Here is a 17410-nt window from a genome sequence, read left to right on the forward strand (position 1 = left end):
TGTGAGTTTCTAAGATACTGAATCACCTAGACTTCTTTTCATTGGACACATTTCTGGTTCATGGCATCATCCCTTCAGTTTGTTCCTAGAAGAACCTCACCCAAGTAACACAACCTGACAATGACATTTATGAACACCAAGGACAACTCCTAACTCTGTTGGTTTCCAGGCCCTGTCATTAAGGCAGAAGTGGGGCAGATCATCCAGGTCACTTTCTACAACAATGCTTCCCGGCCGCTCAGCATTCATCCCCATGGATTGCTTTACAACAAGAACAACGAGGGCTCCTTCTACAGAACACCGGGAGGAGGCAAGTACCACAGCTCAACCCAGGTGCAAGCAAGGCAGACAGCAATACAGCGTCAGCAAGAAAATCAGACTCCTCCTAAAATCCTTGGGCCGCTTACTTTTCACATCATCACAAATCTGTGTACTTACGGTGGCAGAGGGGGTCTTTGGCCCTGTTCAGCTGTCACCCAAGGTACCACAGTGTGAGCAGGACACAGTTCTTGATTACAGAGATCTCAGAAGCTAGACTAGGGTACTTTGGGTCGTAGGTCCTATTTCACAAATGTTTCTTTCTTACTAGGTACCCCGTCGCCCTCCTCATATGTAAATCCTGGTGCAACATTCGTTTATACATGGGAAGTTCCAACAGATGTGGGACCCACTTCCACAGACCCCAACTGCCTGACCTGGTCATACTTCTCCTCAGTAGATTTTAAAACAGACATCAACAGTGGCCTTATAGGGCCTCTTCTTGTGTGCAGAAATGGAAGTCTTGGAGAGGATGGCAAACAGGTTAAGTGATGGGACCTATGTCTGGGTATGCCTTGGTGAGAGGTGGCCTGAAACGGATCTTCAGGGGAAAGGCAGTGTACAGTGGGCACCTTCAACTTCTGTGTGCTGGTGTCTCTCAGTTTTACTCTTTCCTCAGCTTCAGACCTGTGTCTTCTCATGCCCAGTGAACTCTGGGCATATTCCAAACACCTTTATTTCTGCTGGACTGTTCTGTAACTTTTTTAAGATTTTTTTTTTATATGGACCATTTTAAAAGTCTTTATTGAATTTCTTGCAGTATTGCTTCTTGTTTTTTATGTTTTGGTGTTTTGGCCACGAGGCATGTGGGATCTTAGCTCCCCTGCTGCTGCTAAGTCACGTCAGTCATGTCCGACTCTGTGCGACCCCATAGACAGCAGCCCAACAGGCTCCTCTGTCCCTGGGAATCTCCAGGCAAGAATACTGGAGTGGGTTGCCATTTCCTTCTCCAATGCTTGAAAGTGAAAAGTGAAAGTGAAGTCGCTCAGTCGTGTCCGACTCTTAGCGACCTCATGGACTGTAGCCTACCAGGCTCTTCCATCCATGGGATTCTCCAAGCAAGAGTACTGGAGTGGGGCGCCATTGCCTTCTCTGCTTAGCTCCCCTACCAAGGATCAAAACCACATCCCCTGTATTGAAAGGCAAAGTACCAACCACTGGACCACCAGAAAAGTCCCCACTTGACTGTTTTAACTCTTTGTCTCCCTCTAGACAGCCACTGCATGTCCCACCCCTCTCTGAGTCATCTCTTTTTCCTCTATCCTGTGTCTTAAAGAAGGACACCACCAAGCCCAGGACTTCGATCAACAACTCCTTGTTTCTCACCTCCAGCATTGGTCACTGGCTCTCTGATCCCATTGCCTTATTTGAGGCAGCATCATCTCTTTCTGAATTCCTGTAACCTCCTAACTCCTATCCCTGCTTCCATTCTGCTTCAGTATAGCTCCACATTCCTCCCTTTCTAATCAGATTATAGCACTCTCAACCCTAAAAATCACCCTACAGTCTGTTGGCTCAGAAGGCATCATATCAGACCCCATGGATCCTTCCAGATCCATGCTCCCCCCACCCCCCGCCCCCCAACCCTGCACACTCTATTCTGGTCTTACTGTAAAGTTAGCCTGTTAGTCCTGAGTAAGGATGGCTAGTTCACATCTCTTTGATTTTGCCCTTCTTCTCTCTGTCTGGAGCGGACTTTCCTCACTGTTTTACCTGCTAAAAGGGGAGAATTTTTAATTAAAACTCAGACTGAGAGTCCCTTCATTTTCTTCAAACAATATTCCGCAACTAAAGTTAGTTCAAGTTCCCACAGGTTATTGCAGTTCCTTCTGTAGGTTTCTGTCAGAGCACTGTGCTCAGTCACTTCAGTTGTGTCTGACTCTTTGTGACCCCATGGACCATAACCCGCCAGGCTCTTCTGTCCATGGGATTTTTCAGGCAAGAATACTGGCATGGGTTGACATTTCCTTCTCCAGGGGATTTTCCTGACCACGGGACTGAACCTGTGTCTTTTGTATTGGCCGGCAGATTCTTTATCACTGAGCCACCTAGGAAGCCCTGTTAGAGCACGTCCCCAGGCAGTTATTTTTACTGGCCTGTCTCTCCCACTAGACTCTAAGTGCCTTGAAACCATAGATAGGGTTTTATTAAATTTTTGGTAACAAACCCAGTCCTTCTGTGGCATGTAGTAGGTGCTCAATAAATGCTTAATGAGTGAATTTCCCTTGTTCTTTACTCACAAGTGAAGTAATATCCAAGTTCTTTTGTAATTCATGTATTGGAAAGTCTTATAAGGGCTTCCCAGCTGGCTCAGTTGGTAAAGAATCCTCCTGCAATACAGGAGACACAGGTTTGATTCCTGAGTTGGGAAGATCCCCTGAAAAATGAAATAGCAACCCACTCCAGTATTTCTGCCTGGGAAATCCTATGGACAGAGCAGCCTGGTGGGAAACAGTCCGTGGAGTCACAAAACAGTCAGACGCAATTTAGCAACTAAAGAACAACAACAAAAAAGCCTTATAAATCCCCAGTGTAAATATATAAAATTGAGTGTATATTTTATTTTAAAATATGGCTATGTATTTATCAGATCAGATCAGTCACTCAGTTGTGTCCGACTCTTTGCAACCCCATGAATCGCAGCACGCCAGGCCTCCCTGTCCATCACAAACTCCCAGAGTTCAACTCAGACTCACGTCCATCGAGTCAGTGATGCCATCCAGCCATCTCGTCCTCTGTCGTCCCCTTCTCCTCTTGCACCCAATCCCTCCCAGCATCAGAGTCTTTTCCAATGAGTCAACTCTTCGCATGAGGTGGCTAAATACTGGAGTTTCAGCTTTAGCATCATTCCTTCCAAAGAAATCCCAGGGCTGATCTCCTTCAGAATGGACTAGTTGGATCTCCTTGCAGTCCAAGGGACTCTCAAGAGTCTTCTCCAATACCACAGTTCAAAATTATATAGCCTCATAATTTTTACAGTACATATAATTTTTCTACTTTATCCAAAAATATAAATATATACATATATTTCTTCAGAAACCCTAAAATACATACTTTCTAGAATTGAAAACATTTTATTTAACTTACTTTTTACAAAGCTTCCAAGAGAAGCCACTATAAACATCTGTGATTATAGTGTTTAGTTTTATGGAGTTAAGATATAGGGGGTCCCTAGAGTATGAGCTTTACATGAAAACAGTGGTAGAGATTTCTCCCAACTTCTTAGTTCTGTGATAAATCTATCACTGGGATTCATACATTTGTATAAAAACTTCCATAAGTGGGGAAGTTAACTGATCAGTTTTTCCAAGAACATACAAATCCCATTGCATGGGAAATCCTATACAAGGGCCAACCATTTGACTAGACTTTGGATATGTACTATGCATATTTTGTGTTTGTTTATTTTTTCTATTCTCCTCCACAGAAAGGAATAGACAAAGAATTTTACCTACTTGCCACAATATTTGATGAAAATCGAAGTTATCTCTTAGATAAAAATATCAGGATATTTACCACAGAGCCTGAAAATGTGGATACAGAGGATCCAAACTTCCAAGAGTCTAACAAGATGTATTGTAAGAGAACACTTAACTTAAAAGATAAATGTATTAAGCAGTTTAATTTCACTAGGCCTAAAGAATTACAGATTTTTTAAGAGAAACATATTTTCCCCTCAATGGTTGGCTAATATGTTTCATGTTTTCTTTAAATATAATTTCCCAATAAAAATAGTGCCTACTAGGGTGATTATGTTACATTCTATCAAATGTTTACCAATGCTTTTTTGGTGCAATACATTATTTTAGCTATTACTAAATATGATACAGAAAAGACATATTTCTCTATTGCCAAAGTAATGGAATGGATAGGTGGGGTGTTTCTTGAGTTGGTTGGTTGGTTTCTGAAGACTTTAAAGTGTGGAGGGAAAAAAGAATGGTCTAGAATCTGGAGACTTGGACTCTGGTCTCAACACTTTCATTCATTAGCTTCATGACACTGAACAAGTCTCTCTGATCTTAGTTTCATCAAATCTAAAAAAAGGGGGTTGGCTTGGGTAATCTTGATATCTTACATGAATGAACTGCTTAATGAATAGTCCTTGGTTGAGTCCAAGAGATGTCAAGTACCAATAAATTAAACAATCTTTTCTTTGTCACAATGTCTTGCAGCGATAAATGGATACATGTATGGAAATCTGCCTGGACTAGATATGTGCTTAGGAGACAATGTTTCATGGCATGTTCTTAGTGTGGGATCAAGTCAAGACTTACATGGGATATATTTTTCAGGAAATACCTTCACTTCCTTAGGATCAAGGGATGACACCATAGTTGTGAATCCCCATATCTCCCAGACACTTCTTATGACCCCTGATTCCACAGGTAAGTTGTGGATCTTCTCCATCAGCCTGAAATATGCCCAAACTATGAAAAAGCAATGTCTTCATATGCACTGAATATTGTTTGTACAGGAAAAAAGGAAGTTATCCAAAAAATGTTTAAGAATACTTTTGCCCTCCTCCATTTAATTTATAGGAGTGTTAGTATATCATTTTCCGTACACAAAAATCCTCTCAGCCCTTTCCATTTTTCTCTTCCCAGGTAGCAGGCTCTAAATCAACTCATACTTTTCAAAAGCAACAAAGATGCTCTGAAGCATTTTAATTTGCTTTCATTCTATTATCTGCTGCATTTCTTACTCTTCTGTCCATTTGTTTCCCAGGTCTTCCTCCTTCATCAACCTTTCCCTTATTTTTTACCCGTCTCTTTTTCGCCTTCCTCTCTTATCCCTCTCCTTGCTAGTTTTGCTCCCTTGGGAAATATTTTTACTTCAATGAGGTTGACTACTTCTGGCAGTTTTTTAAAGGCACCTTGTATCAGAAAATTGTTAAGGGAATCAGAGGAGCCTTCCCTCTCCTCTGAATATAATACCCTCATTTATAAAACAGGGATTGTAATAATTCACAATCCATAAAAAGCAATAAACACAATCATATGAGATAGATGCAGTGTAGTGAAGGGCATGGTATATGTTAGACTTAAAATTTTAGTATTTTCTTTCATCCCACCTTAACAAAAAATAAAATAAACAAGCAAACAAAACCCTCTTTGGTCAAAAAGTACTGACACCGGTTGAATACTGGCTATACAATAAACAAGTGAAAGTGAAAGTCGCTCAGTCGTGTCTGACTCTTTGCGACCCCATGGACTATACTATACAGTCCATGGAATTCTCTAGGCCAGAAAACTGGAGTGGGTAGCCTTTCCCTTCTCCAGGGGATCTTCCCAACCCAGGGATCAAACCCAGGTCTCCTGCATTGCAGGCGGATTTTTTACCAGCTGAGCCACAAGGGAAGCCCAAGAATACTGGAGTGGGTAGCCTATCCCTTCTCCAGTGGATCTTCCCGACCCAGGAATCGAACTGGGGTCTCCTACATTGCAGGTGGATTCTTTACCAACTGAGCTATGCGGGAAGCACTGCAATAAACGTATTACTCTATAAATACCATGGATTTGTATCTTAACTCTTTGTGATATCACAAATTCATCTGACTATATATTTACATTTCAAAATTTTTTATTCTACTTTCCAAACAAACAGTGCTGGTGATTATGAGTAATCAGAAGATTACTCAGCCATTTTTTAAAAAAAGAAATATTGCCATTTGCAGCAACAATGATGGACTTTATTATACTAAGTGAAGTAAGTCAGACAAAGAAAGACACTTATATGTGGAGTCTAAAAAAATGATACAAGTGAACTTCTTTACAAAATAGAAGTAGACTCATAGACATAGACAACAAACTCATGTTTATCAAAGAGGAAAGGGGGATAAATACACAGTACTATGTATCAAATAGATAAACAACAAGACCTACTTACAGCACAGGGAACTATATGCAATATCTTGTAATAACCTATAATGGAAAAGATTCTGAAAGATACATATACATATTACTGAATCACTTTATTGTATGGCAGAAACATTGCAAATCAACTACACTTTAAAAAATAATATTTTAAAAAGATTATCCAAAAAGAAGTAATCACAAGAAAAAAAGAAAGGTCTTTCTTCACTACTTTCTCTTCTCTGCTGTACTCATTCACCTAGTGGCAAGTTATCACCCATTCCCCTCCTACTTCTTCCTCTCCTTTCCTCTGTAGATGTTTCCCTGGTCTTAAAAAAAAAAAAAAAAAGTAGTCTGCTTTTTTTCCTCTTTCCTAAACAGTATCCACCACAGTAAACACACAGCAATGTGATGATAAGTAACAATAACCACAGAAATATGTACAGAGTTGAAAGAGAATGCTAATGTTGATTAAGGTGATATCAATATTAATAGAAACAAAGTCAGAACACGAAGGGCATAAAATTACCAAAATAAAAGACAACTGGAATTTAGGTGGAATTTTCTGGTCTGATCCATGCTGGAATTTGTTGTTGTTGTTGAGGTGATTTGTTTTCATTGTGGTCACTGTTTTGGGTTCTTATTAATAACATATTATTCTGATTTCCTGCAACTTCCTTTCACTACCTCCACACTACCTCTCTGCTCCAACCATCATCATCCCTTGTGGGTTATTGTAATAGCCTCCTAATAAGTCTCCTTCCTTCTTCCCTTGTCCACTCTGGTCTATTCTCAGCACAACTGCCAGAATGTTCTATGTCACTCATAGACTCAGTTAAAGCTACAGATCTTTCAGTGGCCCACAAGGGCCTATGTGACTTTGTCCTCCATTCCCCACCAATCCTGTCTCCTAGTACCCTCAGCCTTGCTCACTCTAATCCAGACCCCCAGGCTTCTTAGATGGCCTTCAAACGCACCAAACAGACCCTCAGGCAGGGAATTTGCTATTTCCTCTTGCTGGATTGCCCTTCCTCTGGATCCACCATCTACCTCTTGTGAATCTTTGCCCAAATGTCACTCACCCATCAAGACCTACCCTGATCATCCTATAAAATATTGTTCATTACCCTCTCCCTCCACACATTCATCCAGAATTCTCAATACTCCTTACACTGTCCTACATTTTCCTTAATCCATAGCACTTATCACCTTCCAACCCACATCAACTTTACTTACTAGGTTGGTTGTCTGTCTCTACAACACCCTGCAATATAAACCTCAAGGGCAAGAATGTTTACCTATTTTATTCATTAATGATTCCCAAGTGCCCAGAAATATGCCTGGCATAAAGAAGATACTCAATAAATACTTGTCAAATTAGTGAAAGAATGAATGAACCATCTTATAGTATTTCTCTGGGGGATGTATATCTTATAGATGACTTAGAGAAAAGAAATCTGAATGCAATGCCTTAAGTATGCTTTTCTTATTCCCCTCTAGGCATTTTTGATGTGGTTTGTATGACCTCAGAGCACTATATTGGAGGCATGAAACATAAATACCAAGTGAGGAAGTGTTCAGAGCCAAACCCAGATCAAACACAGTACCAGGAGGCGAAGGTTATTTATATCGCAGCTGAGGAAATTGTGTGGGATTATTCTCCTAGCAGGGAGTGGGAGAGAGAACTGCATCGTCTCCAAGGACATAAGTATGGCAGTGACTTCCATCTCTAACTGGGCAGGGTTTATTCTGTAGTCCTCCACCCTTTCCTTTCAGTCTTGTGTGTGTGTGTTTGTGTGTGTGTGTATGTGTGTGTGTTTGTGGTGTGTGCATTTTTTTGTGCGTGGTATGTGTATGGCATGTGTAGTTTAGGACACATTTAATTACAAATAACTTCAAAATGTGTGTGTGATGTCTTTAGTTATAAATACTTCTAATCTTTCCAAATAGTAACATAATTCTTCTTTGCTGTTTCTTCTTGTCTCTCTTTTCATTTCTTGTCTTCTCTCTTCCTTATGTATTTTACTACCCAATCTCACCACTTTAGGTATAATAAGTGTAATTTCAGCTACATTTAACATTTGGAATCAGTCAGAATTTTTTTGTCTTCATTTGTTTCCAGCTATTGCTATTCTTCTTTGAACCTCAAATTGAAGACACTAATTTTTATTTTTGTATAAAATTTGATATCTTTCTCTGATTTTTCTTTCTTACTATTTATTCATTTGATCAAAACTGAATTTCATCCTAAAAACATGTTTTAAGGTACAGGATGAATATCCAACAATCTTACCAAAATGAATATTTTTTTTAAAAAATGAAATTAATTTCTAAGGTAAAATAGACTTTCAGTCAGTCAGTCAGTTTAGTCGCTCAGTCGTGTCCAACTCTTTGCGACCCCATGAATCACAGCACGCCAGGCCTCCCTGTCCATCACCAACTCCCGGAGTTTACCCAAACTCATGTCCATTGAGTCAGTGATGCCATCCAGCCATCTCATTCTCTGTCGTCCCCTTCTCCTCCTGCCCCCAATCCCTCCCAGTATCAGGGTCTTTTCCAATGAGTCAACTCTTTGCGTGAGGTGGCCAAAATACTAGAGTTTCAGCTTTAGCATCAGTCCTTCCAATGAACACCCAGGACTGATCTCCTTTAGGATGGACTGGTTGGATATCCTTGCAGTCCAAGGGACTCTCAAGAGTCTTCTCCAACACCACAGTTCAAAAACATCAATTCTTCGGCGCTCAGCTTTCTTCACAGTCCAACTCTCACATCCATACATGACCACAGGAAGAACCATAGCCTTGACTAGATGGACCTTTGTTGGCAAGGTAATGTCTCTGCTCGTCCATGGGGTCACACACAGTCGGACACGACTGAAGTGATTTAGCAGCAACAGGTTGGTCATAACTTTCCTTCCAAGGAGTAAGCGTCTTTTAATTTCATGGCTGCAATCACCATCTGCAGTGATTTTGGAGCCCAGAAAAATAAAGTCTGACACTGTTTCCACTGTTTCCCCATCTATTTCCCATGAAGTGATGGGACCGGATGCCATGATCTTAGCTTTCTGAATGTTGAGCTTTAAGCCAACCTTTTCACTCTCCTCTTTCACTCTCATCAAGAGGCTTTTTAGTTCCTCTTCACTTTCCACCATAAGAGTCGTGTCATCTGCATATCTGAGGCTATTGATATTTCTCCCGGCAATCTTGATTCCAGCTTGTGCTTCTTCCAGCCCAGAGTTTCTCATGATGTACTCTGCATATAAGTTAAATAAGCAGGGTGACAATATACAGCCTTGACAGACTCCTTTTCCTATTTGGAACCAGTCTGTTGTTCCATGTCCAGTTCTAACTGTTGCTCCCTGATCTGCATATAGGTTTCTCAAGAGGCAGGTCAGGTGGTCTGGTATGGCCATCTCTTTCAGAATTTTCCACAGTTTATTGTGATCCACACAGTCAAAGGCTTTGGCATAGCCAGTAAAGCAGAAATAGATGTTTTTCTGGAACTCTTGCTTTTTCGATGATCCAGTGGATGTTGGCAATTTGATCTCTGGTTCCTCTGACTTTTCTAAAACCAGCTTGAACATCTGGAAGTTCACGGTTCACGTAATAGACTCTAGATATTAATAAATTTCATTATTCCAATAAGTTCTTCCATACGAGAATTTGTCTAATTTAATGGTTAAATTAATTAACTGTGATTTTTTTGTTTTTATTTTCTCAAAGCGAAACAAACATGTACTTGGATAGAGTTGAGACATATCTTGGGTCCAAATACAAGAAGGTTGTATACCGCCAATATGATGACATCACATTCACAAATCAAACAGTACGAAATGAAGATGAAATACATCTGGATATACTAGGTATTAATACACTAGAAGATTGGTTTGGGGTTTGTCATCTTGTCCTCAACCATTGGAAATTGTTGCCTACATAAGGATATTGTCAACTTCTACCTCAACGGAGAAAAGTGCCTATAATTCTAACTTTAATTTGTTTGCTGGTAGACACTTTTATTGGGAAAAGAAAAGTGATTCAAATATTTTTAAATGGACAACAAAGATATCATAGACAATGAATACAGTTAGTTTCAGATTATATGGCTTCTTGCACACAGAATCCCAAGATTCTGGGAGGGACCTTAGAAATAACATTTAAAGATAATTTCTTTGAAGTTAAAACAAATCCCAGAAACCCTCATATAGTTAGGAGGGGGCCTTCTTTGTTTAAATTTAAGTGTTTAAACAGTTAATTGCTCAAGATTTAATTTCCTCTTCTGTCTAGGAGTGAGAAAAATATAGCCCATACCTCCACCTTTGACAGATCAGCTAAAAAACTAGTAAGTGCCTCCTAGGCACCCACATGTAACATTTCTATAAGTCACACAGCATTTCCATAAGTCACACAATGTATTCACTTGTTATGTCAAATGGCATGTCCATACATTGCATAGTGTTTCCAGAGGTCACAAGGCATATCCATACGCCCAGATCTTATTTCTGTCGTGATATCTGTGTGTCTATTGGAGGCCATGTTCTGGCATGGCACCCTGAGAAGATGGATGTGCATGCTGACAAGGAGGAATTTTAACTTTTCTTGGCTCCGCGTCAGCCTCTTGGGCTTTGCAACCCCTGGAGGGAGGTCTGTGGTATTCAGTTTCCAGTGCTTTTGAATGGACCCTTCAAAAAAAGTAACAGTATTATATTTGTTTTCTCTAGGATTCTGGCCAAATGCACTAAGATAAATAACACAATATGACCCTCTAGATTCCTTTATTTACACACACACACACACACACACAAACCCCACTTTTTAGAAAAGGAAAAGCAAGCATAGTGTTTGAGATGGTAGAATTGCCATGGGCGGCAAAGAGGTGCTTTACTTCATTAGTATGTAGTATCTACCAGGTCTCTTCGGGGTTCTGATATTAATAGTTATAGCACGTGTTTCAGGAGAGTTCTGTCTGCTTTATTGTTGTTTAGTCACTAACTGGTGTCAGACTCTTTGCAACCCCATGGACTGTGGCCCCCCAGGCTCCTCTGTCCATGGGATTTTCCAGGCAAGAATACTGTAGTGGGTTTCCATTTCCCCCTCCAGGGGATCATCCCAACCCAGGGATCAAACCTGCATCTCCTTCATTGGCAGGTGGATTCTTTACCACTGAGCCATCAGGGAAGCCTTAGTTCATCTCAAAACCATCTCTGTTTCAGAATTTTTAGAGCCACAAATTCTATCTGCCTTCAAATAGAAGTTTTATAATAAATTATATACCTCCAGCTCTTAGCATGGGATAAAAAAGAGAGTAAAACGAAGGGTCAATTTGTGAGAGATAATAGCCCTGGGTCAATGAAAACACCTTGCAGTTTCTCCCAATCTTCCACTAGGGTAAAGGGGGGGTGGGGTGCAGAATAAAAAGTTTTAAATGGTGAGGTTGGTCAAGAAAGAAAATGTTCTATTTCTAAATTGTGTGTTTTCATAGGCATTAACTAATGCTCATCGAAGTAAGTTTTCTAGAACTGGAGCTTATAAAAATTCTAGATGATTTAAATTTTCCAGGCAAAAGCCATGTGTCATAAAACAGCAATGGTCCATTTGTTAAATGTGTTTGTGTTTCATTTGGCTTCATGTTAAGGAATATAATAAGTCATTGTGTATATCTTAAGGGGGCAGATGACTCATAATTTAAAGTAAATAACAACTATCCATCCATTTTTCTTTTTGTATTTCCTAGGTCCTATAATATTTCTCAGCCCTGGTGAGAAAATCTATGTTGTCTTTAAAAATAAAGCCTCAAGACCATATTCTATTCATGCTCATGGAGTGAAAACAGACAACCCCACTGTTGCTGCAACACAGCCAGGTACCTGCTTTGGGAGAAAGAAAAGTCCCAAAGCTTTTATGCAGGACTGTGAGGATAACGTCTGCTCTTTTTTCCCTCTTTTTTTGTTTGTTTCTTTCTTTTGTGAAATACCTACTATATTTCATGCCTATGTCTTTATTGAAGTATAGTAACTGATTTACAATATTATACTAGTTTTGGGTGTACAACATAGTGATTCAAAATTTTTATAAATTATACTCTATTTATTATAAAATACTGGCTTTATTCCCTATGCTGTACAATATATCCTTATAGCTTATTTATTTTATACATAGTGGTTTGTACCTCTTAATCCCCTGCTTCTATCTCGCGTTTCCTCACTTTTCTCTCCCCAGTGGTAACCACTAGTTTGTCCTCTATATCTATGACTGTTTCTTTTCTGTTATATTCACTAGTGCTTTGTTTTTAGATTCTACATATAAGTGACAGTATAGTATTTGTCTTTCTCTAGTTGACATTCCATTAAACATAATACCCTCCAGGTCCATCTGTGTAGTTGCAAATGGCAAAATTTCATTCTTTGTAATGGCTGAGAGAAGTGAAGTCGCTCAGTCGTGTCCGACTCTTTGCGACCCCATGGACTGTAGCCTACCAGGCCCCTCCCTCGATTCTCCAGGCAAGAGTACTGGAGTGGGTTGCCATTTTCCTTCTCCAGGGGATATTCCCAACCCAGGGATCGAACCTGGGTCTCCCGCATTCTAGGCAGATGCTTTAACCTCTGAGCCACCAGGGACTCAATGGCTGAGTAGTGATATATATATATTCATCTCCTTCATCTATTCATCTGTTGAAGGACACTTAGGTTGCTTCCATATCTTGGCTATTATAAATAATGCTGCTATGAACATTGGGGTCCATGCATCTTTTCAAATTAGTGTTTTCATTTTCTTTGGATGTATATCCATAAGTGGAATTGCTGGATCATATAGTAGTTCTGTTTTTAGTTTTTTGAGGAACCCTCATATTGTTTTCCATAATGGGTTGTTCCGACTTACAAACAAAATCCAAGTTAGTAGAAGAAAAGAAAACATTAAGATCAGAGCAGAGATAAATGAAATAGAGATTTTAAGAGTAATATAAAAGATCAATGAAACTAAGAGTTAGCTCTTCAAAAAGATAAAACTGATAAACATTTAGTCAGGTTCATCAAGAAAAAAGAGAGAGAGTGCAAGTAAATAAAATAAAAAATGAAAGAGAACTTACAACTGACACCACAGCAATACAAATTATCATAAGAGATTACTACAAACAATTATATGCTAATAAAATGGACATCCTAGAATAAATAGATAAATTCCTAGAAATATGCAATCTTCAGAGATTGCATCAGGAAGAAAAATTGAAAACATGAAATGAAACTGAATCTGTTGAAAAAACAACAACAAAGTCCAGCACCAGATGGCTTCATGGGTGAATTCTACCTAACTTTTAGGAAAGAGTTAACACCTATCCTTCTCAAACTCTTTCAAAAAATTGCAGATGAAAGAATGCCTCCAAACTTATTCTATGAGGCCAGCATCACCCTGATACCAAGACCAAACAAAGATACCGCAAAAAAAGAAAATTATAGGCCAATATCACTGATAAACATAGATACAAAAATCCTCAACAAAATACTAGCAAACTAAATCCAATGATACAATAAAAGGATCATATACCATGATCAAGTAGGATTTATCCCAGGGGTGCATGCTAAGTCACTTCAGTTGTGTCCGACTCTTTGCGACCCCATGGACCCCATGGACCGTAGCCTGCCAGCCTCTTCCATCCATGGGATTCTGCAGGCAAGAATGCTGGAGTGGGTTGCCATTTCCATCTCCAAAGGATCTTCCTGACCCAGGGATCAAACCTGCATCTCTTATGTCTCCTAGATTGGTAGATGGGTTCTTTACCACTAGCGTCACCTGGGATAGTTCAATATCCACAAGTCAATCAATGTGATACATCACATCAACAAATCATCAACAAATTGAAGATTAAAAGGATATGATCATCTCAATAGATGCAGAAAAAGCTTTTGAAAAATTAAACAACTATTTATGATAAAAAGTCTCAACAAATTGAGTACAGAGGGAACATACCTCAACATAATAAAGGCCATATATGACAAGCCCACAGCTAACATCATACTCAACAGTGAAAAGCTGAAAGTGTTTCCTCTATGATCAGAAGCAAGACAAGGATGCCCACTCTCACCAGCTTTATTCAACATAGTATTCAAAGTCCTAGTCACAGCAATCAAACTAGAAAAAGAAATAAAAGGAATCCAAAACTGGAAAAGAAGAAGTGAAACTCTTACTGTTTGCAGATGACATGATACTGTACATTGAAAATCCTAAAGCCACCACCAAAAAACTCCTTGGGCTCATCAACAAATCTGATAAAGTTGAAGGATACAAAATTAATGTACAGAAATTTATTGCATTTATATACACTAACAACAAGATATCAGAAAGAGAAATTAATGAATAAATTAAGAAATTAATCCCATTCACAATCACATCAAAAAGAATAAACTACCTAGAAACAAACCAACCAAAAGAGGTAAAAGACTTGTACTCAGAAAGTACAGAAAGCTCTTGTACGCCGAGAAAAAAATTTGAAGACAACACAAACAGATGGAAAGATATTCCATTCCTGGAATGAAAACAAACTATCCCACCAAAAATAAACAAACACGGCCAAGTAACTGCTTTGGGGAAAAGAAAAGCCCCAAAGCTTTTATGCAAGACTGTGGGGCTAATGTTCTTTCTTAAATAGGAGTATAGTTCCAGGTGAGAGACATTAGTGGACTAGGAAGGAGAAGGGTCGACAGAGGATGCGATGGTTGGATGGCAACACTGACTCACTGGACATGAGTTTGAGCAAATTCTGGGAGATGGTGAAGCACAGGAAGCCTGGAGTGCTGCAGTCCATGGGCTCACAGAGTTGAGTCTGACTTAGCAATTGAACAACAGCAAGAAGGGCCTGAAGAACAAGTTTGAGAGAGAAGTTCCTTTTGCAAATGAAGTTTGCTTCCAGGATAGGGCACCATGTGTATACAATTTGTGTGCAGCTCTCCCACCTCTTTACCTGTCCAGTTGTCAGGTATTTATGCTGTGTTCAATGTCTCCAACTCAAGTGCTAAAGTAGGAGTTGAGTACAAGGTGCAGTGTGTGAAGAAGGAGGCAAGGGAAAGAGTTGAGCAGCTAAGAAAAAGGGAGAAACCTCATGTGCTAATCATCGTGACATGACCCTGTACAGCATGCCACTCAGCATTCTAAACTTAAAGGAAATGAATGCTTTTTAATATAAATGCCCAGGAGGGAGACCCTAAAATGAAGATTTGTGTGCAGACAGTGGTCTTGGGATAAACAATTTGGGGGGAATAAAAAAAGAAAGAAGCAAAATTGGACAGGGAAAAAAGGTTTAACAGAGATGCAACCTCAACAGAAGTCACAGCCACAACTCTGAGAAATTTCAAAGATTGGGTAGCCTGAAGCAACGTAGCAGCAGCAGCAGCAGCTCTCCTGAGTTGGGGTAAGAGAACTGGCACCTTTGTATCACTTCTGAGTCATTGGATGCAGGCATGGGGGACATGGCTGTTGATACCTGGTGGAGTATTTTTCAAGGGGGATATAAAAGGGGCATCCAGAATGTCCTCTTGTAGAAAGAAATGGCAACCCACTCCAGTATTCTTGCCTAGAGAATCCTATGGGCGGAGTAGCCTGGTAGGCTGCTGTCCATAGGGTCGCACAGGGTCGGACACGACTGAAGTGACTTAGCATGCATGCATGCATTGGAGAAGGAAATGGCAACTCACTCCAGTATTCTTGCCTGGAGAACCCAGGGACAGGGGAGCCTGGTGGGCCACCGTCTATGGGGTTGCACAGAGTCGGACACGACTGAAGCAACTTAGCAGCAGCAGCAGAATGTCCTCTAAAGGTGCCCGTCACAATAAGTAGTTCTGGAAATTAAGGGTATCAAAGAAAGAGTCAAATTCAGAAGAAAAAAAAAGTTGTGGGGCAGAAAGACTAAAGATAGACTTTGATGATAGGTGGAACATTCCCTTTTGATTTAAAAGTAGACAGTCCTACCATGGGACCAAAATGAATCTCCTGCCAAGGGAGTTTGCAAGTCAGCACTTTGTTCTGATTTGCCAGGAAAGGATCACATTACGTGCATTTCACTAACACTTCTGAGTACCTGCTGTGTCCCTGGACCTGTGCAGTGTGCTGGAAGGAGAGGGCTAATACTAAGATGATTGTTCAAGATTTGGAACTGGGGAGGCTGAGGATGGGGTTGGTTAGTGGAGAAGGAAGACTATGTCACAGGTGCTTGGGAACACCTCTGGAAGGGAGAGATGTAGAATGATACAGCAAGGGGTGAGGGTGGGGACCAAAAGAACTTTCCTGCAAGAGTCAAGAAGATTCAAATTAATGCAAACAGCCTTGGGGGTAGGGAGGGGAAGGAGGTGCATGTGATCTTCAGATTGGAAGGTTCGGAGCTGTGATTCAAAACAATTCTGTCACATCTCACAGACTGAGTTATCTTCACTACAAATGAGTATTTGTTGAACAAGTGAATTAGATTTAACAATTGATATTTTTCAATGGCAGAATCACTATAAAGGTTTTTTTTTTAGTTTACTTATTTATTTTTGGTTGTGCTGGGCTTTCTCTAGTTTCAGTGAACAGGGGCTACTCTCTAGTTGCGGTGCATGGGCTTCTCATTGCGACGGTTTCTCTTGTTGCTCTAGAGCACTGGCTCAGTATTTGTGGCAGTTGGACTTTGTTGTCCCTTGGCACATGGGATCTTCCTAGACCAGGGACTGAACCCATGTTCCCTGCATTGACAGGCAAATTCTTTACTGCTGAGTCCTCAGAGAAGCCCCCATTATAAAGTTTTGATCCTGTAATGCTGAGAATCTAACAACCAACACGGACAGTGACATCAACCTTGCCCTGTGGGTCAGATGATGTAACACCAAGGGCTTCCTTTGCACCATCTTGTCTAATCCCTAAATTCCCATTTTATGTGCACGAGGAAAAGCAAAGTGAAGTAAAAGTGTTAGGCCCTCAGTCATGTTCAACTCTCTGTGACCCCATATGGACTGTAGCCTGTCAAGCTCCTCTGTCCCTGGGATCATCCAGGCAAGAACACGGGAGTTGGTTGCATGCCCTCCTCCAGGGGATCTTCCTGACTGAGCATGAAGAAACAGAAGTCTAAACCATGTAAACACATTGACTAAGATCACAAAGCAAGAAGCTGTGGAGCCAGGAGTGAAAACGAGGACTATGCTGTTGAATATCTGTATAGCTTTAGGGTTTGTTCATTTTCTGGTTTTCCATAAAGAAATGTGATTTAAAAGATTCAGTTTA

General features: G+C 40.2%; 1 protein-coding gene and 1 non-coding gene across 3 annotated transcripts in view; one reads left to right on the forward strand and one right to left on the reverse strand.

Annotated features, from left to right (window-relative positions):
* The window catches only part of LOC102404339 (ceruloplasmin), a 40450-nt gene that overhangs the window by 12645 nt on the left and 10395 nt on the right, over positions 1-17410 (forward strand). For both annotated transcript variants that reach the window (XM_044946141.2, XM_025269392.3), the window contains exons 8-14: positions 170-310; positions 590-801; positions 3746-3896; positions 4491-4703; positions 7671-7878; positions 9893-10032; positions 11901-12029. In XM_044946141.2, coding sequence (XP_044802076.2) covers positions 170-310; positions 590-801; positions 3746-3896; positions 4491-4703; positions 7671-7878; positions 9893-10032; positions 11901-12029 — 1194 coding nt within the window. The remainder of the gene's footprint in view (positions 1-169; positions 311-589; positions 802-3745; positions 3897-4490; positions 4704-7670; positions 7879-9892; positions 10033-11900; positions 12030-17410) is intronic.
* Positions 12712-12783, reverse strand: TRNAS-AGA. The gene has a single exon. It is a non-coding gene; the product is annotated as a tRNA-Ser (tRNA).

This window comes from Bubalus bubalis, chromosome 1 (genome assembly GCF_019923935.1).
Source record: "Bubalus bubalis isolate 160015118507 breed Murrah chromosome 1, NDDB_SH_1, whole genome shotgun sequence".
NCBI lineage: Eukaryota > Metazoa > Chordata > Mammalia > Artiodactyla > Bovidae > Bubalus > Bubalus bubalis.